At 36.2% G+C, this 18,053-nt stretch overlaps 1 protein-coding gene across 1 annotated transcript in view; it reads left to right on the top strand.

The window, feature by feature from the left end:
- Nucleotides 1-18,053, top strand: part of DOCK3 (dedicator of cytokinesis 3) — a 513,257-nt gene that overhangs the window by 336,693 nt on the left and 158,511 nt on the right. Inside the window, exon 10 of the mRNA XM_051985737.1 lies at nucleotides 16,357-16,438. Within this exon, the coding sequence (XP_051841697.1) occupies nucleotides 16,357-16,438 (82 nt within the window). The remainder of the gene's footprint in view (nucleotides 1-16,356; nucleotides 16,439-18,053) is intronic.

Genomic DNA, 18,053 nt, shown 5'->3' with positions numbered 1-18,053 from the left:
CTCTAGAAGTAGGTAGAAAGCATTTTTCATTATGAGCCTAAAGAATTGGGATAGGCCATTATATTAATCACAGTTAATATGTCTTTCACAGTTGATTGTCTTCACAATAGTTTTTACTGTATGCATGGTTCTCCTGTTTCTACTTACTTTATATCAATTCATATAAGTTTTCCCTGGTTTTTCCTCTTGTTTGCTTATGACAAAATCTTTTATAGCTAGATTATGTTTCCATTTGGATTTTATTATAATACATGGTGTGAGGTCTTACTCTAAAACTAATTTCTGCTAATCAACTTTCGAATTTTCTTGCAGTTTCAATCAAATAGTGAGTCCTTACCTCAGTAGCTGAGATCTTAAAATGTATTGAACATTAATACTTCAGGATGTTGAGCATCTATCTGATCCACTAATCATGCCTCTACATTTTAATCAGTACCAAATTATTTCAATGATTACTGTTTAGGAATTTACCTTGAATCTGATACTGCTAATCCCCTTACTTTCTCACTTCTTTTCATTATTCCCCTGTAGATGCTTGACTTTTTATTGTTCCCTGGATAAATTTCAACATTATTTTTTCAAGGTTTAAATTAATCTTTTAGTAGCTTGATTAGCTTGGCAATGAATAAGAAAATTGATACAGATAGTGTTTTCATTGTATTATATTTTCTGGGCATAAAAAAATCAATTATCTCAGTACAGCAACATGTTTTTCCAATACTTAAAGTCTGACAGTCAAAAACATCTACACACATATAAATATCATTAAGAAATAAATGCAAATAAGTGCTAGTTTAATTTAAATATATGACCTTACATAAAGATTGATGTAGCTTGTTTGTAGGAAGATTGCAAGCAATTGAGGTATGTCAGCTACCAGCAGAATGGAATATAGCAATAATGAAAAATCACTTGCATCTTGTACTTGAGTTTCAGAGCCGTTTACAATAAGTGTGGTGGATAGTGGAATAAGTAGGCTTCTCCCAACCTGTGACCATAGGCAAATAATTTTGCCTTTTTGGACCCATTTTCTCATTGGCAAAATGAGTGGGTTAAACCAAATGATTTCTCAAGTTTCTTTTAGCTATGACCTTTTATGATTAAATACCATGCCAAAAAACATCTTCAGTAGTACTTTACCAAAAAGAGAGCTATAGCTCATTTTGAACCCTCTAAAATGTGATCAGTTTAGTCATTTATCTTCACCATGCTTTAAGCTGAATGGTGTTTGGATGTTTCTAGCTTTCAGAGGAGAAATTGTCAGTATTGAAGATATCTCAGAGAATGTCCTAAAAGCTGCATCTTTTCGGCAACACTAATTAGGGACATATCACATCAAGATTACTCCTTTGAAGGGAACAATATTCATTTGGAGGTATTAAGTTCTAGTATGTTTGTTTAAATGTTAATTTTAACATTTTAATCAAACCTCATATTCTTTGAAGTATTTAAAATGTACTCTTTCAGTATCCCACTAACAACCCACATAAAATCTAGTCATTTCTAAATTATTTATAAAGCTTTGGGTTAAAAGCTAGTGTGTATGTGATATATAGCAACCATGTCTCTAAACTGTTTCTATATGAGCAGGGCATCTGTTCACCTGTTTTATTGCAAGTTCCAAGTCAGAAAGCAGCAATTTCTTGTAGTTTACATTTAGCTACATTAAATTCAAATGTCTTGATTCTTCATGATTACTCTAGGAAAAATAGAGGCTATTTCTACAAGAGATCTTGAGTATCCATAATAGTACCTGTATGTAGTTATGTAATTATCTGAACTAAACTGAAATCTAGTTCTTAGAATGCTCCAGAGTGAGTGATTTTTAAGGTCTTTACCTCGTAGTTAGAAGTACTTTCATTTTCATCATCAAGTGAGGGTCTATTCACTGATTGCAGCTGTTGCATATGTATCACAAAGTTTGTTTTCTCTAACGTTTCTATGTTCATGTCATTTTCCCATAAGGAAGCTAGACATTCACTGTTGAGGAAGCTCTCTCATCTCTGGAGTTAGGAAAAAATTCTATGCTTCAGATGTACTAAATCTCAAACAAACAAAAAAAGTCACCGTAAGCAAAGCAAAAGCAGTCTTGGTGATTTTTTTATTTTATAATTTCCTATGCCACCATTGCTCCTTCCTGCCCTCAGAATTGGATTTATTTGGCATCTGAGATTTCCAATGACTCCTCAATCAGGGGAAAAATTCTTAATTCTTTTCCATTCATGAGCTAATTTTGCCCAAGAAATTTTTGCATGACACCAGGATATAAGTTTATAAAGTAGGTGTATAAATCAAACATTTACTGATATTAAAACATAATTTCACGATCCCCACATTCAGTTCTGAGAAGCTTTGCCCTATACAGTTCATTTCTTCTTGCTCAATAACATCATATCCTGGCACAAATTCCTTTTTGTGTGCTAACAGCCAGATTGGACACAGACTTCTTGACAGGATGCTGTTACTTCCACCAAGACTTCTTGACATCAATGGCACTATTGAGGCCATGGTTTTTGCCCATGTAATGCTGAAGAGCTAATGATTTAAAAAAAGATGTGATTAAACGCAGAGGGTTAATTAGCCTCAGCTCTCAAGACCGCTGAGTATTCTTGAAGTAATTCTTCTCATTCCAGGCCGGTGATGCTGGTTTGTGATTATTTTCCTTCTGAGAAAAAAATATGAAGGAAAATGGGTATGGGTTAGGAAGGAAGTGATCTCTAAATATGTAATAGTGATTACTGTGAGCTCCACCACCTAACACTGAATATCTTATATGTCACTTCCCTCCCCCATAAGGGAATAAGAAGGTATCCTCCATTCCCCACCCGTGTTACTCCTTCAGTTGTAAAGAGCGGTCCCCTGAATCTCAGTTACATTTAGCATTTGCTTTTACATAGGAATATATCCTTCAAAAAGAGATAATCCCCAAAATATAAATTTATTCCACAGCACTTGGGAGGCATAATCCTGCTTCCTCCTTTGCACCATTATGAGAAGAGGATTGGGTTCATATCTTAGTTCAGTTCCCATATAGCACAGTCCCAATCCCAAATCCAAACCTACTTTGCATGTGTCCCAAACTCCCTGGTTTCTCAGGATGTCTCTGCCTGGCTAGCTTCATCACCCTGCCTACATTTCTGGATCCATGGTTCCAGTGGCTTGAGGATCATCTTCAGAATCTGAAAGTGAGGACCAACAACAGAAAACAGAAACACCCGGAGATCCTTCCCTTCTCACTATTTCAGTTCATGGCATCTTTGCTGTGAGGGAATTGGGATCTGATAAGGAGCAGATAAGGATGATAGAAAAGAGAGCAGCAGAAAGAGGAGTGGAAGAGAACAAGCTGAAAATGGATCAGATGGTTCAGCCTCACCAATTTTAAGAACTCAAGGAACTACTCAAAGAAGAATGCCTCCATCCATATGGCATTGGGTCCACATGCAGTGGGCTCCATGTTAAGCAAACTGGACATGCTCAGAAGACTTTTTAAGGGACTGGACATTCACAGAGAATTCTAGGTGACCACTATATATAGGCAGGCTCTTTCAGGTATCTACAGAGGCATCAGAGTACATAGAAAGGAAAAGAAAATGTGCAACATGGAGAGCTGTTCAACTGTGGTGAAAACCAGTGGCATAAGAAGGAAAAAAGGAAGTAAAGAAGGAAGGAAGGAAGAGAGGGAGGGAGGGAAGGAGGGAAGGAAGAGAAGGGAAGGAAAGAGGGAAAGAAGAAAGGTGGGAAGGAAAGAAGGAGGGAGAGAAGGAAGAAGAGAGGGAAAGAAGGAGGGAAGGAAAGAGACAATTTCCAGTCATCCTGATTTGTTTCTGGCCACTGGATTCAGATGGCTTTGGAAGAAAAAGTGAGGTTGGTGACTTTGCACATCCCTCCCTTGCTGAAATTCAATTCACTTGCATCTCATGGCATAATCTCCCTGATGTCATAGTCATCTTATAGAATGAACTGACTCACTGAGGACTGAAAACACAGCTTTCTTTTTTCCTCTTTCCTTCCCTTCCCCTTTCTCCTTCCTCTATCCTCCTTCCTTCCCTCTCCATCTTCCTCCCTCCATCCCATTGCAAGGGTCTGTAGACTTACCAGGCTTTATTGTGACTTCCCCCCCCCCATATTGTAGATAGTTGTCTCCCACATCCAAAAACCCAGAAATGCATCAGCTAATTATTCAGATCATAGAAAGGAGAAACCTTGGCTAGGACTGCATATCTATCACATATTTATTATCTATCCCATATCTATTACTGATGGGTTGCAGTTCATCCATCTAGGAAATGAATAGGGGACAGTGGCTAAAAGGGAGTCATGCTACCCATATTTTAATAATGCCTCCTCAGGGTTGGGCCATTGTGTTCTCTTCCCTTGCACTGAGGAACATTTTCATTTCCTAGAGGAAGATGCATTACTAGAAACAGAACTCACCATTTTCTACGTGACCCAGAGGAATAATAATGAGTTGTACCAAAAACTAGAGCAGCTCACACTACACTGATTCCAGAACAAATTAATCAGAGAGCATGTCAGGTTGCTGGTGATTAAAAGCTTTCATTTTTGTTTCCAACACAGACAAGCAAAAATATAAGTACCCTATGAGGAGAAGTGAACCAGTCATAGAAATATGCCAGGAAGCAAAAGTGAAGAGCTAAGAAATGAAATGGAGAGATTAATGCCTACTTTAGTTTAAAAGTGCAAGTTGGTTATTCCTATGAAAAGTCCTATTAAAAGAAAATCTAATAACAAAGTTGAATAAAGCTATAAAAGCTCCAATCCTGAGGATCCTTCCTGATTTGAAAAAAGAAATACCACTATTAAGAAAGAAACTAGAATCAACATAAAAACCATTAGATATTTAGAGAAGTATTCCAATGCCAACAAGCCTCTTTCTCTGCCCAACCCTGAGTAATGTCAAACAGCCTTCTGTTGGGCTAAAAGGGAAAGAGTCTATAAGGTTGACAAGTGGGACTGTTTGCCTCATTAATGAAGAAATCCCTTGTCCTGCTCCTTCTACTGCCATGATAATTTCTCATTTTCAAGCACAATGGAAACAATTCAGATACCAGTAAAACTAAATTATTTATGAAGTTATTTGTCAGCAAGTAAGTGATGTTATTTAATCATCAACCGAAGCAGCAGAGTGTGTTGAAAATAGCCCTGAATCTGAACTTAGAGCACATGTAAAGAAATGCTGGTTCTGCCTTTTTCTTTCCTGTGTGATTTTAAGCAAGTCACGTCATTGTCGATGGATCTCACTTCCTCTTCAGTAAAACAAGTCTGTTACACTTAACAGTCTCTAAAGTTCCTTTTGGCTCTAAAGCTATGATCCCTATGATCAAACAGGGACTGTGGCAATAAGGTACTGTGCGTTTTTTATTTGGAATTTTATATTTAATATGACGTCTGTTTTCAGGCAGTTTGCAAAATTGCTGTTGTTACAGGACTAAAACAAGCTATTTCTAGACATGCCTTAATTTTGAGATTTATGTTAATATATTATTAATAAATATTTAGATTTAAACTTTGATTGCCATTGTTTAGTGATGGATTTTATTCCTTCCTGAGTACATGGTAGCCACAGACACCAATGCTAATCAGGCACACTGTATAATATTGGGTTCCTGGTTGGGAAAAGATGTTTGAGAAACAAAAAAAAAAAAAAAAAAAAGAAAGCAGAGACAGGATAAGATCATGTACCTGAAAATAGCTGTAACTAATTGCAAGCCTAGCAAATTGTTGACTTAATAAGGAAGTCAGCCCCAGATATGGGCAACTTATCACTTATGTCCATCATCCAAGCACCTCTGGAGGTTCCTTAGTGTTGCCATTCAGTCATTTCAGTTGTGACTGAGTTCATAACTCCATTTGGGATTCTCTTGGCAAAGACACTGGAGTGGATATTTTCCCTTCTCCAGTTCACTTACAGGTGTTGAAACTGAAGCAAACAGGGTTAAGTGACTTTTCCAAGGTTACACAGTAACTATCTGAGCCTGGACTTGAATTTGGGTCTTCCTGACTCCCTGCCCTTCATTCTGTCCACTGTGCCACCTACCCGCCCGTCTCTGTGGGTACCCTACTCTAAAAACAAATTCAGAAGAAAGTTTCCTTCTCTTATTCACCAAGATACTGACTCCTGAGACCACAGACACTTCCAGACTGCTGGTGGTCATCATTAAATTTTAAGGACCCCCACCTGCGATCAAAGTAAAACTATCCTCAAGAAAAACATCTTGCCAAAATATGCATTAAAACTTTGCCAGTTTCAGAAACCCTAAAAGAGAAAAATCATATTACTTGTTAAATTGCCTGCTTTGGAATTTTCCACTGAAGCTTTTTTTCCCTTTTCAAAGGTTGCTTATTTTATACAAATTTGTATCAGATGTTAAAGACAACATCTCTAGTGGGTCTGAGCCATCAGTATTTTTCACCATTTGGGAGTGGTTTAGGAAGCAACTGCCAGATTTACTTTTCATTTGTTAGTTGTACCCCATCTGGCTAAATAGAATCAAATGAGTTGGAAATGTGTTATTGTATTCTACCTTTATCAAATGAATAGAAAAGTATTTATTAAGAGCTTCCTATGTGCAAGGCTCTGTGGTACAAATTGAAGAGCAAGATAGTCTCTAAATTTAAGACACTCACATTCTAATAAAGAAGATAATACTTAGAGGAGGTTTCAGCTGCAAGGCTTGTCAGCTGGTCCCATGGTATTTAAAATATACTGGCAAAGCCGATGGAAGTACATCTTCTTTAATGACATTTCCATTAAATTGATATTGATATTGAACCATTTGACAACACCAAGGACTCTGATAGTGATAAGCTTTTGTGAGTCTTGTGGGTGTTGCTGCTGAGGAGGCAGGAGTTGCCAGGTCACATCTTTACAAGATGATAAGGTCACTTAACCCTGTGTGCCTCAGTTTCCTTATCTGTAAAATGAACTGGAGAAAAAACTAGAAAACCAATTCAGTGTCTTTTTTCAAGAAAATCCCCAAATGGGGATACAAAGAGTTGGACACATCTGAAAAACAACTCAATAATGTGGGTATGCCTGTTGTGTGTGGATAGATAGTCTCCTGAAAGTGAAATACATATATTGAATTTGGTGGCAGACTAACAAATGCTGACAGGAAGGGTTCTCCCTCTATAATATGGCCCCAACCAAATTCCAGTTGTATTTGGGCAGGGAGAGGAACTTCAGCCGGACATCATAAGCGTCAGCTTCGTTTTCTCTTGATAAGGGAGCAGCAATGCGATTCCAAATTGCTTAACTATAATGGTGTGAGGGAGAGGAAATGGGTGCTACATCTAAGCCGTCCAGTTGCTTTTCCTCTGCTTTTGAGTGAACTTAGAGCCAGAATACAGTCTCTATATCCACAAAGCTTAGATGGATGTGCCGATAGGACCCACAGAATATATTTTCTTTTGCATAACTGCTGTTTTCTGGATCTTTAACTGATTTTCTTCATTCTCCTTCTTCTTGGCTCTCTTAAGCAAAAACACAAGTTCCCCTCTTTTGGTGATATCTAATTCTTGCTGACCCCAATTGGGCTTTTCTTGGCAAAGACACTGAAGTGATTTGTCATTTCTTTCTACAACTCATTTTATATATGGAGAAACTGAGGCAAACAGGAGCAAGTGATTGCTCAGGGTCACACAACTAGTGTCTATGTTGAAAATAAAGTCTCTATATGCTTAGAGATAGTTTAAAATTCACTGTACAAATGCTTACATGGTCCCACAAAATGAGAGAAATGTTAGGAACTATGAGGTGATAAAAGGGTAAACTTGTTCTATTCTCAAATTTCTCATGCTGAGAGGAATTCAGACATGTATATGGGGAGTTAAAATACCATTAGATCAGTAAAGTCAGAAATGTATAAAATGATTCAGGAAATGAAGGACTACAATTCACCTCTAGCCAGGGAAATCAAGGAAGGCTTCAAGGAGGAGATAGCACTTAAACCAAGCCTTACGTGATATGGGAAGGAAAAGAGGATATTCCAATGATGGGATTTATATCACTAAAGGCACAAAGATAAGAAAGTGAAGAGAATGATTGTTTTATTTCAAAAGTAACAAATTTTTTAAATATAAAAAGAAAGTAGAAGGGCATGTTGGAAAGATAAGGAACATATGCCAATTTCATTGAACCATAAAATGTGTATAAGGGTGTAATGAGAGATAAGGTAGGAGAAAGAAATTGGGGACAGATCTCAGAGAACTTCAGATATCAGCCAGTCTGTGGAGTGTGAGTTAAATTTAATAATTAATGGGAAACCACTAAAGATTTTTAAATAGGGAAATAATATAATCAGAGTTGTGCATTAAGATGACACTTGGAGGCATTTTTAAGATAGACTGGAAGAGGGAGAAAATAGAGATAAAAAAAATCAATTAGGAGGTGACTATAATGCTCTAGGTGAAAAACAGTCCTTTGGACATTCAGATTTTGAATATATCTGACTCAAAAAATGATGGAGTCATTAACAGAAATAGATAAAGAGGGAGAATGCATTTTTTGGGAGAAGATAATTACTTTTAGAAAGACTGAGTTTGAAATTCTAACATATATCCAAATGAAGATGTTCAGCAGGCAGTTCAGAATTAGAAACAGAAGTTTGGGAGAGAATCATTTTATATAGTTAATAGTTGGACTTTAGAGAACGGGTTAGAAAAGCAAAATAGAGCATTGAGTGATAAGAAAATTGAGGACAGAATCTTGGAAAACAGATACATGTAGGAGGAAGATGAAAGAACTAGAAATGTGTGAAAAGAATGAAAGCGGTTCAAAGTCTCAGCAGCCTAAAAAGGAGAGAATTCCAAAAAAGGGGGAAGCTGTCAATAATGGTAAACACTACATTGAGGTTGAAGCAGAAAAGTACCAAGAAAAGGAATTGAATGTAATAATTAATACTAATAATTAAACAATTAATGATTATTTATAACCTTCAAAAAATTTCATTAAAAAGAAGAAAACATTTATAGGAAGCTAAGACATGAATAATTGGTGAGGAATGGAGTCTAGACTCCTCTTTAAGGCATGACAATGAGTGGAAAATGGCTAAACAAATTCTGGTACAAGTATAAATTCCTATAACCAGTATAATTTAAGCTTCTTGAGAGCAAGGACTGTCTCACTTTCATCCTTGTATTTCCAGCATTCAGCACAATTTCTGGAATATAGTTGACCCTTAATAAATGTTTATCGATTTATTTATTGGTCTTCAGAAATTCCTGTGACCAAAAAGTTCATCATCCTGCATCCAATCTGATTTATGATGCTCTCCAAATTTAATTTGTCTGGTTGTCAAACAGCTGACAGTTCATCGTCAACCACTCTTGAAGCTTTTCCAAACTGAATGAACCATGCAGAGGACCAAATGAGAAGTTCCCTTAGCCTAGCCCAGGAGAACCTAAGGTCATCCCCACACCAGATCAAGTATGTTTTACTTGAAACAATCAAACTGACCTCTGAAGTTTTAACATTGGATTTTTAAATATTTGTTTTATATTTTTATTATTGTTGCAGATTATTTCATTTTTATTGCTAAAAGTTGTCAAAATATTCAGAATCCATATGGGATGGAAGAGGTTGCATCTTTGGAAAAATTTTTGTCTTCATGCCAGGCTCAGGACAGAAGGAAGGTTAGAGAGCAGGCTCTCTAGTAGTCCTAAGCTCTCCTTGGCATTTAGGGATATCATGGGCACAAAAGCAACGGTTCCCCTGGTGACCACATTTCCAAAGTATTCTAATTTAGTGGAGCTTTCTAGGCAGCAGTTGTTAGGATCACTGGCTTCCTCCTCAGGGCTTCACATTGGCTCTAGCAATCACAAGTTTGGCACAGTTAACTAAACCTTCCTCGAACGATGTAAGAAAATAAATTTTCAGACTTGAAAATGAATACTGTGCTTTCTGTGGCCATCTCTTTTATAGCAAACAAATAGTCTAAAGGAATCTTGAATAGTTAGCAGGGTTTTCAAAGTACATCCTAGAAATAACCACAGCTTGCTGCTTCTAGATCTGTTCATTTCCAAGTCTCTCATCTAATTGTAACTCATTCTGGGATAAGGGTCATTCAGAATAAAATCAGCAAATGTGCCTGCTCTGCTGGCAAGGACTATGTTGAAATCTGGCCTATTTGTAATAGGTTTGGGTTTTTTGCTGTTATTATTGTTCAAGTCATTTCAGTCATGTCTGTCTCTTCATGGCTCCATTTGGGGTTTCCTTGGCAAAAATACTGGAGTAATTTGCCATTTCTTTCTCCAGCTCACTTTATAGATGGGGAAACTGAGGCAAGCAGGGTTATATGACCTTTTCTAGGAAGCTAAATGTCTAAGGCTGGATTTGAACTCAGATCTTAGTAATTATAGGCCTGATACTCTATCCACTGCTCTGCCTAGCCATCCCTTGAGGAACTTATAGCTGCTAACTAAACAGCTTCTCCTTAGCCCTTCCTTAACGCCATTTCCAGTAACTTTAATTGGCTTCTTTCATTGTGGCTTCACAATAGTTTGGTGTGACCAGTGATATATGTTTCATATTGATTTAGATGATGGTAAATATGACCTTCTTTATTCCACTCTGATTTCAATTTAGTGAGCTTCTGGTAAGTTTAAATTTACTTATGCTATGAGCCTTTCCTGGTCCATTATTCATTTTTAGTGCACTTCATATTTCTGAGGGGCAGGATAGCTAGATTGTTGGAATTTTTAAGAACTGGAATAAGTGGCTTAATTTGGCAGAATATCCACCCAAAAAATAAAAATCTTATCACATAGAGTCATTTTCTGGGTTTCTCGAGCACAATATTTTCTAGCAAACAACAATAGAGTCATTGATGATGACTCAGTGCTCAAGATTTGGAATTGTATGACCAGGTTTTGAGATGAACTAGCAGCTGAACCCACGGGAGATCTTAACCAGTTTTTATGTCATAGATTACTTTGATAGTGTCTGGTGAAACCTGTGGACTCCTCAGAATCACAATTTCAAATGATTAAATAAAATGCATAGGATTGTGTAGGAAACTAATTATATTGAAATGGACATTTGGCCATGCATTGATTTTGTTGATGAATGTAGACTGCCAAACAATATCACACTCACCCCATATTCTTTCAAGCATTTATATATTATACTATGTCTAGTGTCATTTGACTCAACCTGTTAAAATATATGACTACTGAGCATAGTAGGCAGAGGGCTGGACTCTTAAGTCAGGAAAGCTTTGGTTGGAAGCCAGCCTCTACTGTTCACTAATTGTTCAATTGCAAGTCCCATTTTCCTTATCTGTAAAACAGGAATAATAATTTATACTTACCCTACAGAGTTGTTGTAAGGCAGAGATGAAAAATGTATAAAGTGACTTGAAGCCTTTTAAGTATTATTTTTATCATTATATTTGCATATAATAAGCATTTAATAAATGTTTTTTGAATTGAATTTACTATTTATATCACTAATATATTCATTCCTCTATATAGTTCCCAAAAAGTACTTAAATATGGACGGATAAAAAAATTTTTAATTTTCAAATTCCTTAATTTAGTCATTTTCTCAAAAAGTCATAATCATTAGGGGAAAAAAATTTACATGTAAATTTGATCCTGTTACTCTTTTAGGATGTCTTACTCTAGTTCATGAATTTATTGTTTAAATATTCTGATAATTATATTTCAATATAATTTGAAAACATGATTCTGAGGAGTTCAATAGACTTCAACAGACAATGCCAGAGTGGTCCATGACACAAAAATGGTTAAGATCTCCTGCAGATTCAGCTACTAGTTAACCTGAAACCTAGTCTTATAATCCCAAATCTTGCATCTACTACCTGATGAATATCACCCAATTGTTGTTTGCTAGAAAATTTTGTGCTTGAGAGACCCAAAGAAACTCTAAATGGTGAGATATCATAGCACAGTGGAATTAGGCAATTTGCCTATCTGAAGGACTCTCTGGATTCCTGCAAGCTTGATTCTTCTGGATACTTGAGAGATTGATCTGATAGTGCTTTAGCCAAACAAATCACTCAGACTAATCCTGAAGATATGTATTGATTGGTTATGAATCGCCATAGTGAGATTGCCCTCTCTGTGCCACTAAAAGAAGAGAAGCAAAGGAGGAAGTTGGTCAAACTTCCATAGGAGAAGAAAAGAACAACCTTTAAATGATAACTTGAAGGCAAACTATTTTATTCTTAAACAGACAGGCACACCAAGTCTTCTCAGTTATTTCTTTTGTGCATGTATGCCCAATGTGCCCCAATGACAAACATTTGTCTGAATCACTTTCACTGCCATTTCAATCTGGGAGAGACAATTGAGAAGCTTGTTTCATGTAATGGAAATTCACCTTATCTTTTCAACGTTAAAAAGAAAAATGTTTAAAGTTCCTAAAAGACCAGTGTTTGTGAGACTTTTATTTGTTCCCTTTACAAATGTGTGCTGCTCCCGAGTTTCTAGGTCATCCACGTGCAGTCTAGAGGGCATCTGGGAATTAAAATGTCAAGCGGATTAAAGAATTAATTTATTGTTATTGAGTTGGCTGAATTCATTTTATTAATACTATTACAGCTTTCCCATTTTCTGGGTTTTTAAAAATATTTCTTGTTGATGCCTTTTTAAATTTATTTCACATTTTCCAGCCCACCTCCAAATTGATTCCTTCATGCCAAAGGAAAAAATAAAAACATCCAATAAGTGATTATATCTACTCTTGTATCAGATATTCTTATCTAGTAGTCCCCCATTTGTCTGCCATAAGGGAGAAACCAGGTTGTAAAGTTGTAAAATGTAGAGCTTCTGCTGAATAGAGCTGCAACGAATCTGGTGGGGAATACATCTTGGAATCAGGTCAACATGAGCGGCCTCCCTCAGCATGCAACTCTTATGCTTTGAACAGAGAGAGCGTCCTAATGGTTTAGAACCAGCGCTATAGGCAGTCAGAGATAGTTGTTTCATTCATCTTTATTATGTGGTTTGAATAAGAGCTCCCAGCATTCAGCCTTTTGAAGTTTTCCTTATATTTTGCCTTCTCACTCCTCCTCTGACCTTTGTTCGTTCAGACTTTTACTATTCCCATTTCCTCTTTCCATAACAACCTTTACAGTTAAAATGACAACATATTTTGACATCCTAGCATAATATTTGCAATTCTGTTGTTATTATACACACACACACACACACACACACATATATATATATATTCCAAGTACATAATTAGAGGATCAAGGAAAAAATAAATCACTCTAATGATTATCATGTAGATTTGACCTGGAAGTGACCTTAGAGATAATCTACTCTAGCCCCTTCATTTCATTAGTGAGCTGTATAATTGTTGCCTAAGTACCATCCTGGCTAATTTTGGAGAAATCTATTACCAGATTATTACAGATAGAACAATTCATGAAGACCACATACTTATAATATGCATTAGGAGAGAGGGAATCTTGGTGTGGACCAAGAAAAACATGAAACATGGAAATATTGAGGCTTGGCTAGCAAGAACATAAACTTGAGGAGAGGATAGAGATAATGATTGTAATAACAGCATTTACATGCTTTAGTGTTTTAAATTTTACAAAGAACCTTGCAAATATTATCTCACAGCAGTCCTGAGAGACAGATGCTGTTATCATTCCCATTTTACAGATGAAAAAACTGAGGCAGACAGTAATTGTGACTTGTCCAAGGTCATGAAGATGGTGTCTGAGGTTGGATTTAAACTCAGTTCTTCCTGAATCCAGATCCAGCACTCTTTGCACCATACTACTTTACTGAAATAAAATATATTGATTTAGTTTCACAGATTATTTGAAATGCTCATCAACTTCCCACCAAAAGCATATGGATTACTTTGTGTGATAAAAATTTTATCTCCACTCTGCCTAAGCATTCTATTAATCAATGTTTCCTCACTCTTTCTGTTTATTTTTTTCCACTCTTAACCACCTCCATTTCTATAGTATTCCCAACTATCTCTTCCCCCTAGCATGAAAGACACTATGATATGGTGGGTAGAAGACCTGGCCTTAAAATCCATAATCAATTAATCCGTGAATCAGTGCCTATTCTATGCTAAGCACTCTGCTAGATACTAGAATTCAACAGAGATTATTCCCTACCCTCAATGCTCTTATATTCTACTAAGGCTCTTCTTTGTTGTTAAATCATCTTTCAGTCATGTTTGACTCTTTGTTACTTGTAAAGGTATTGATTGACTTGCCATTTCCTTCTCCAGCTCATTTTATAGATTAGGAAATTGAAGCAGAGTCAAGGGACTTGCCCAAGATCACACATTCAGCTAGTATGTGTCTGAGAGCACATTTGAACTCACATCTTCGTGACTGAGGCTCAGGACTCTATCCACTCTGCTATCTGGCTGACCCTATGGGATATATCACATATTCACAGATCAATAATACAGACAAATAAATAGAAAAACTGCAGAAACCAGGAAAGGTCTTCTGAAAGAAGCGGCACTTGAGTTGAGAGCATTGAAAGGATACAGAATCCTTTCTATAGAATAGAAGAATTCTATAGAATAGAAGAAGCATGAGTGAAAAATGAGAGCATTTCTAAGATAAGAGAGAGCTTGGGCAAAGGTATACAAGACAGGGATGGGATATTATCTCCAGAGAAAGACAAGTAGAACAATGTGACTAGAATGAGGATTGTCTACTGACAAACAGAGAAGGCTTTATGTGTCAAAAGGAACAGTTTATAGTTTATCCTAGAGGTAAGAAGAAGCCACCAAAGCTTCTTGACCATTGGGATGATAGAAGTCTGATCCGAGCTGTGGAAATAGCCCTGTGTCAACTGTCAGCAGGTCAGATTTAGAAGGATGGAGCCATTCAAAAGGAAGCAATTTCAATAGTCCAGGCTAGAAGTGATGAGAACCTGAAGCAGGAAAGTGTGGTGATGAGTGGGGGCCAGAACAAAAAAAGGAAATGCTATGAAGGTAAAATCGACAAGACTTGGCAACTAAACATCTCATGGGTTTGCAGGGTGGAGGAAGAGAGAAGAGTCAAAAATGCCTCATAAGATATGAAACTTTGTGATACCCTGACCAAAAGAAGATAGGAGGAAGAGTAGGTGGGGAGACAAATTTAATGGGTTCTCCTTTGGACAGGTTGAATTTGAAATATTTGCATGATGTATCTAAGTGAAGATGTCTGACAGGTAATGAAAGATGTGGGATGAGATGCCAGACAAGAGGGGAAAGTCACTTTATTTTCATTGCCCTAATAATTCCCAAATTATAAATTGGAGATAAATTGATAACTTTTAGCAGTGAAGGAATTTTGCACTCTGGGAGTTCCCTATACTCATGAAATCACGTGTCCATATTTCTCTGTCTTTCAGGGAGACAGACAAAGAGGCTCAAAAGAAATAGTGATACAGAGGGAGGGAGACAGACAGACAGACAGAGCAGGGCACTTCCAGGGAAGAGATATAAAGACAAAATGATCTTTAAGGAACTTATTTATACAGGGTATTCCAAAAGTCTTAATGCATATTTAAGCTATGAAAACTTAAGTGACTCTTAGCGCTTTTAAAAGCTTAAACCTATACTAAAGCTTTGGGACATCCTGTGTTCTATTGGAACTCATGTTCTCCTGAATGTGCTCTAACATGTATTGTTTTCTTTTGCTGTGATGAGCTCACTGCCTGACTCAGTTAAAAGTTTCCTAGTGAATTATCTGTGTTTAACATTGAACTTGGGTCTTTGAAGGGACACAGATGAAATTTGATCCTTCTCCCAAGGAATTTATAAGCAAGTTAGAAAGACAAGACAACCTCATTAAATGGTTAAATAATAGTGCCTTTTTTTGAAATGCATCAAAATGTTTATCCTACACAAGACTGTTCTGTGTTTTTTTTAAAAAGCTGTGTTTGCTATGATATCATACTACTATTGTAGTTTTGTTATTAACAATGATGACATCTTCATGAAATGTAAAATGCAGAAAGCACAATAATCCTGTGAGATAAATTTTACAAAGATTACTCCCATTTTACAAATAAGGCTCAAAAGTTAAACGAAGTGCCCAGGGTGATACAACTAGTGTCTGAGCCAGTGTTAGGGGCCACATCTCTTTGGACACAAAATCTAAATCTCTCCACCAGATCACTCTGCCTCTCTGTCATGTCTAAAAGACATTACATCCACACTGTGCCCTGCCCACCTATCATTGAGTGCAATTCCATAAGTGTTTAGGATTTCTGAGATTATACATTATTCTTTATACATGCCCAAGTCTTTGTTCTATAGTTTGTGGTCCCTCATATTTCTCTGTCTCTTCTCTCTCTTTTTTTTCTCTCTCTCTTTTTCCTACATTTCAGTGAGCGGTTTCTGGTGAGACTGAACAAGAATGGTGGGCCAAGGAACCCAGAGAAGATAGATCGAATGTGTGCCCTTTTTACAGTATGTGAGAATTCTCTTTCTCTGCTGCTCTGTGGAATGGGCCATTTCTAATCAAGGGCTTTGGTTTGTGGATGTTGTCACCCCAAAAACTGATGTATTTTTCTTTCCCTACACACTAGAGCAAATAAGACTAGTTGTATGTTTCTGACATAATAATGAAATGTTTTAAGAAGATTGAAACAAACTATATGTTTTAATTGAATTTGTGTAATTAAACACTTTCAAATGCCCTTTGGCTGATTTTTAAGTTTTACTCTACAATATGTAAACTAAACACTTAAAATTGGAAGGGAGGTGATCTTTTTGTATTATATTTTTAACTTGGAATAGAAATGCCTTCTAAAGTTGTCTACTCAAATTTACTTTCTTAAAGCTACCAAATCCTGGTGTCATTTTCTGTTGGGATCTGTTTTCTATTATATGTGTCAGTTTGATGCATCACAAATGGTTCCTATTCGTTATAACTATTTTCAAGACACTTGCCCCCAAAGCTCTAATACCCTAGAAATGTTGACAAAGTGAGGGATAGTGAGGTTCTCATTAGAAAAATATATTCTAGGTTTTTGTCATCAGGAAACTGCCCAGACATTATCCAAATTGCTTCTCATGTGTTCACCATTTATTTATGCATTGAATAACTAGTGTGCTTCATTTGCATGAGTAATCAATTGATTTGCTGAAAAAGAGTACAAGATTCTGTGATAGTTTTGACTATTGTCAGTACTCTGTGCTTGGACAAAATTTATGATTTTGGAAAAAAACCTATTTAATACAAAGATGCTGTAGTACTCCCCAGTTTGATTGCTTTTCTATTTAGTTTGGGTTATTATCCCAATATAAAAAGTATAGCCATCATCAGGCTCAATGTACATCTTAAATATAAATGGCACTCATTCAGAGACTTGAATGTGATGTGGATCCTGCAGGAAAAAATTTGCATTTTTTCCACCTAAATTTTACTCATTTTGTTACTTTCTTTAAAAGTCAAAAAGTAGTTCAATCACTTGTTTATTACAGAGTCAATAGCATCTGTAGTTTAAGAGATAAAGTATATTGAAAATTTACTCAATATATGAAAAAAATTCATATTAATAAGTCACAGTGATATAATGGGTCCCCATTTGAGTTTAATATATTAAAAATTAGAAAGGTATTCCATAAGAGAATGGGTAGAAAAATAAGAACTATTAAAAAAACAGAAGAGAAATTAAAATTACTTATTCAGGAAAAGAGAAAATGAGAACAGTGAGCCATTTCCTATTCTCACTGGGAGGAGAGGGAAAGAAAGAAAAAAGGACATCTTAAAAGATATAGGTTAAACCACTGGAAAGGTTTGCCCCAAAGTAAGCTGCTGAAGTAGACAGAGATAGGAGAAAAATATACAACTGTCTTTAATTTAATTTTAGTTTAGAGCATTTCAGTTTAGAGACAGAGTTGAACAAAATAGGAGATAGTTTAAAGATTTCTGACATTCTGACCTTGTCTGATAAAATAACAAAAGAAATCTTTCACTTGGGACTCTGTCAGCATGAAAATAGAAATCTGAGTGTATTCCCATTAAGTACATCCTCATACTCAATGATTTATTTTTAATAAACTTTATTATGACAGGCAT

This window comes from Antechinus flavipes, chromosome 1, assembly GCF_016432865.1.
Source record: "Antechinus flavipes isolate AdamAnt ecotype Samford, QLD, Australia chromosome 1, AdamAnt_v2, whole genome shotgun sequence".
NCBI classification, from domain to species: Eukaryota; Metazoa; Chordata; class Mammalia; order Dasyuromorphia; family Dasyuridae; genus Antechinus; species Antechinus flavipes.
The sequence above is the reverse complement of the archived record's forward strand: the minus strand, read 5'-3'. Positions and strand labels throughout refer to the sequence as shown.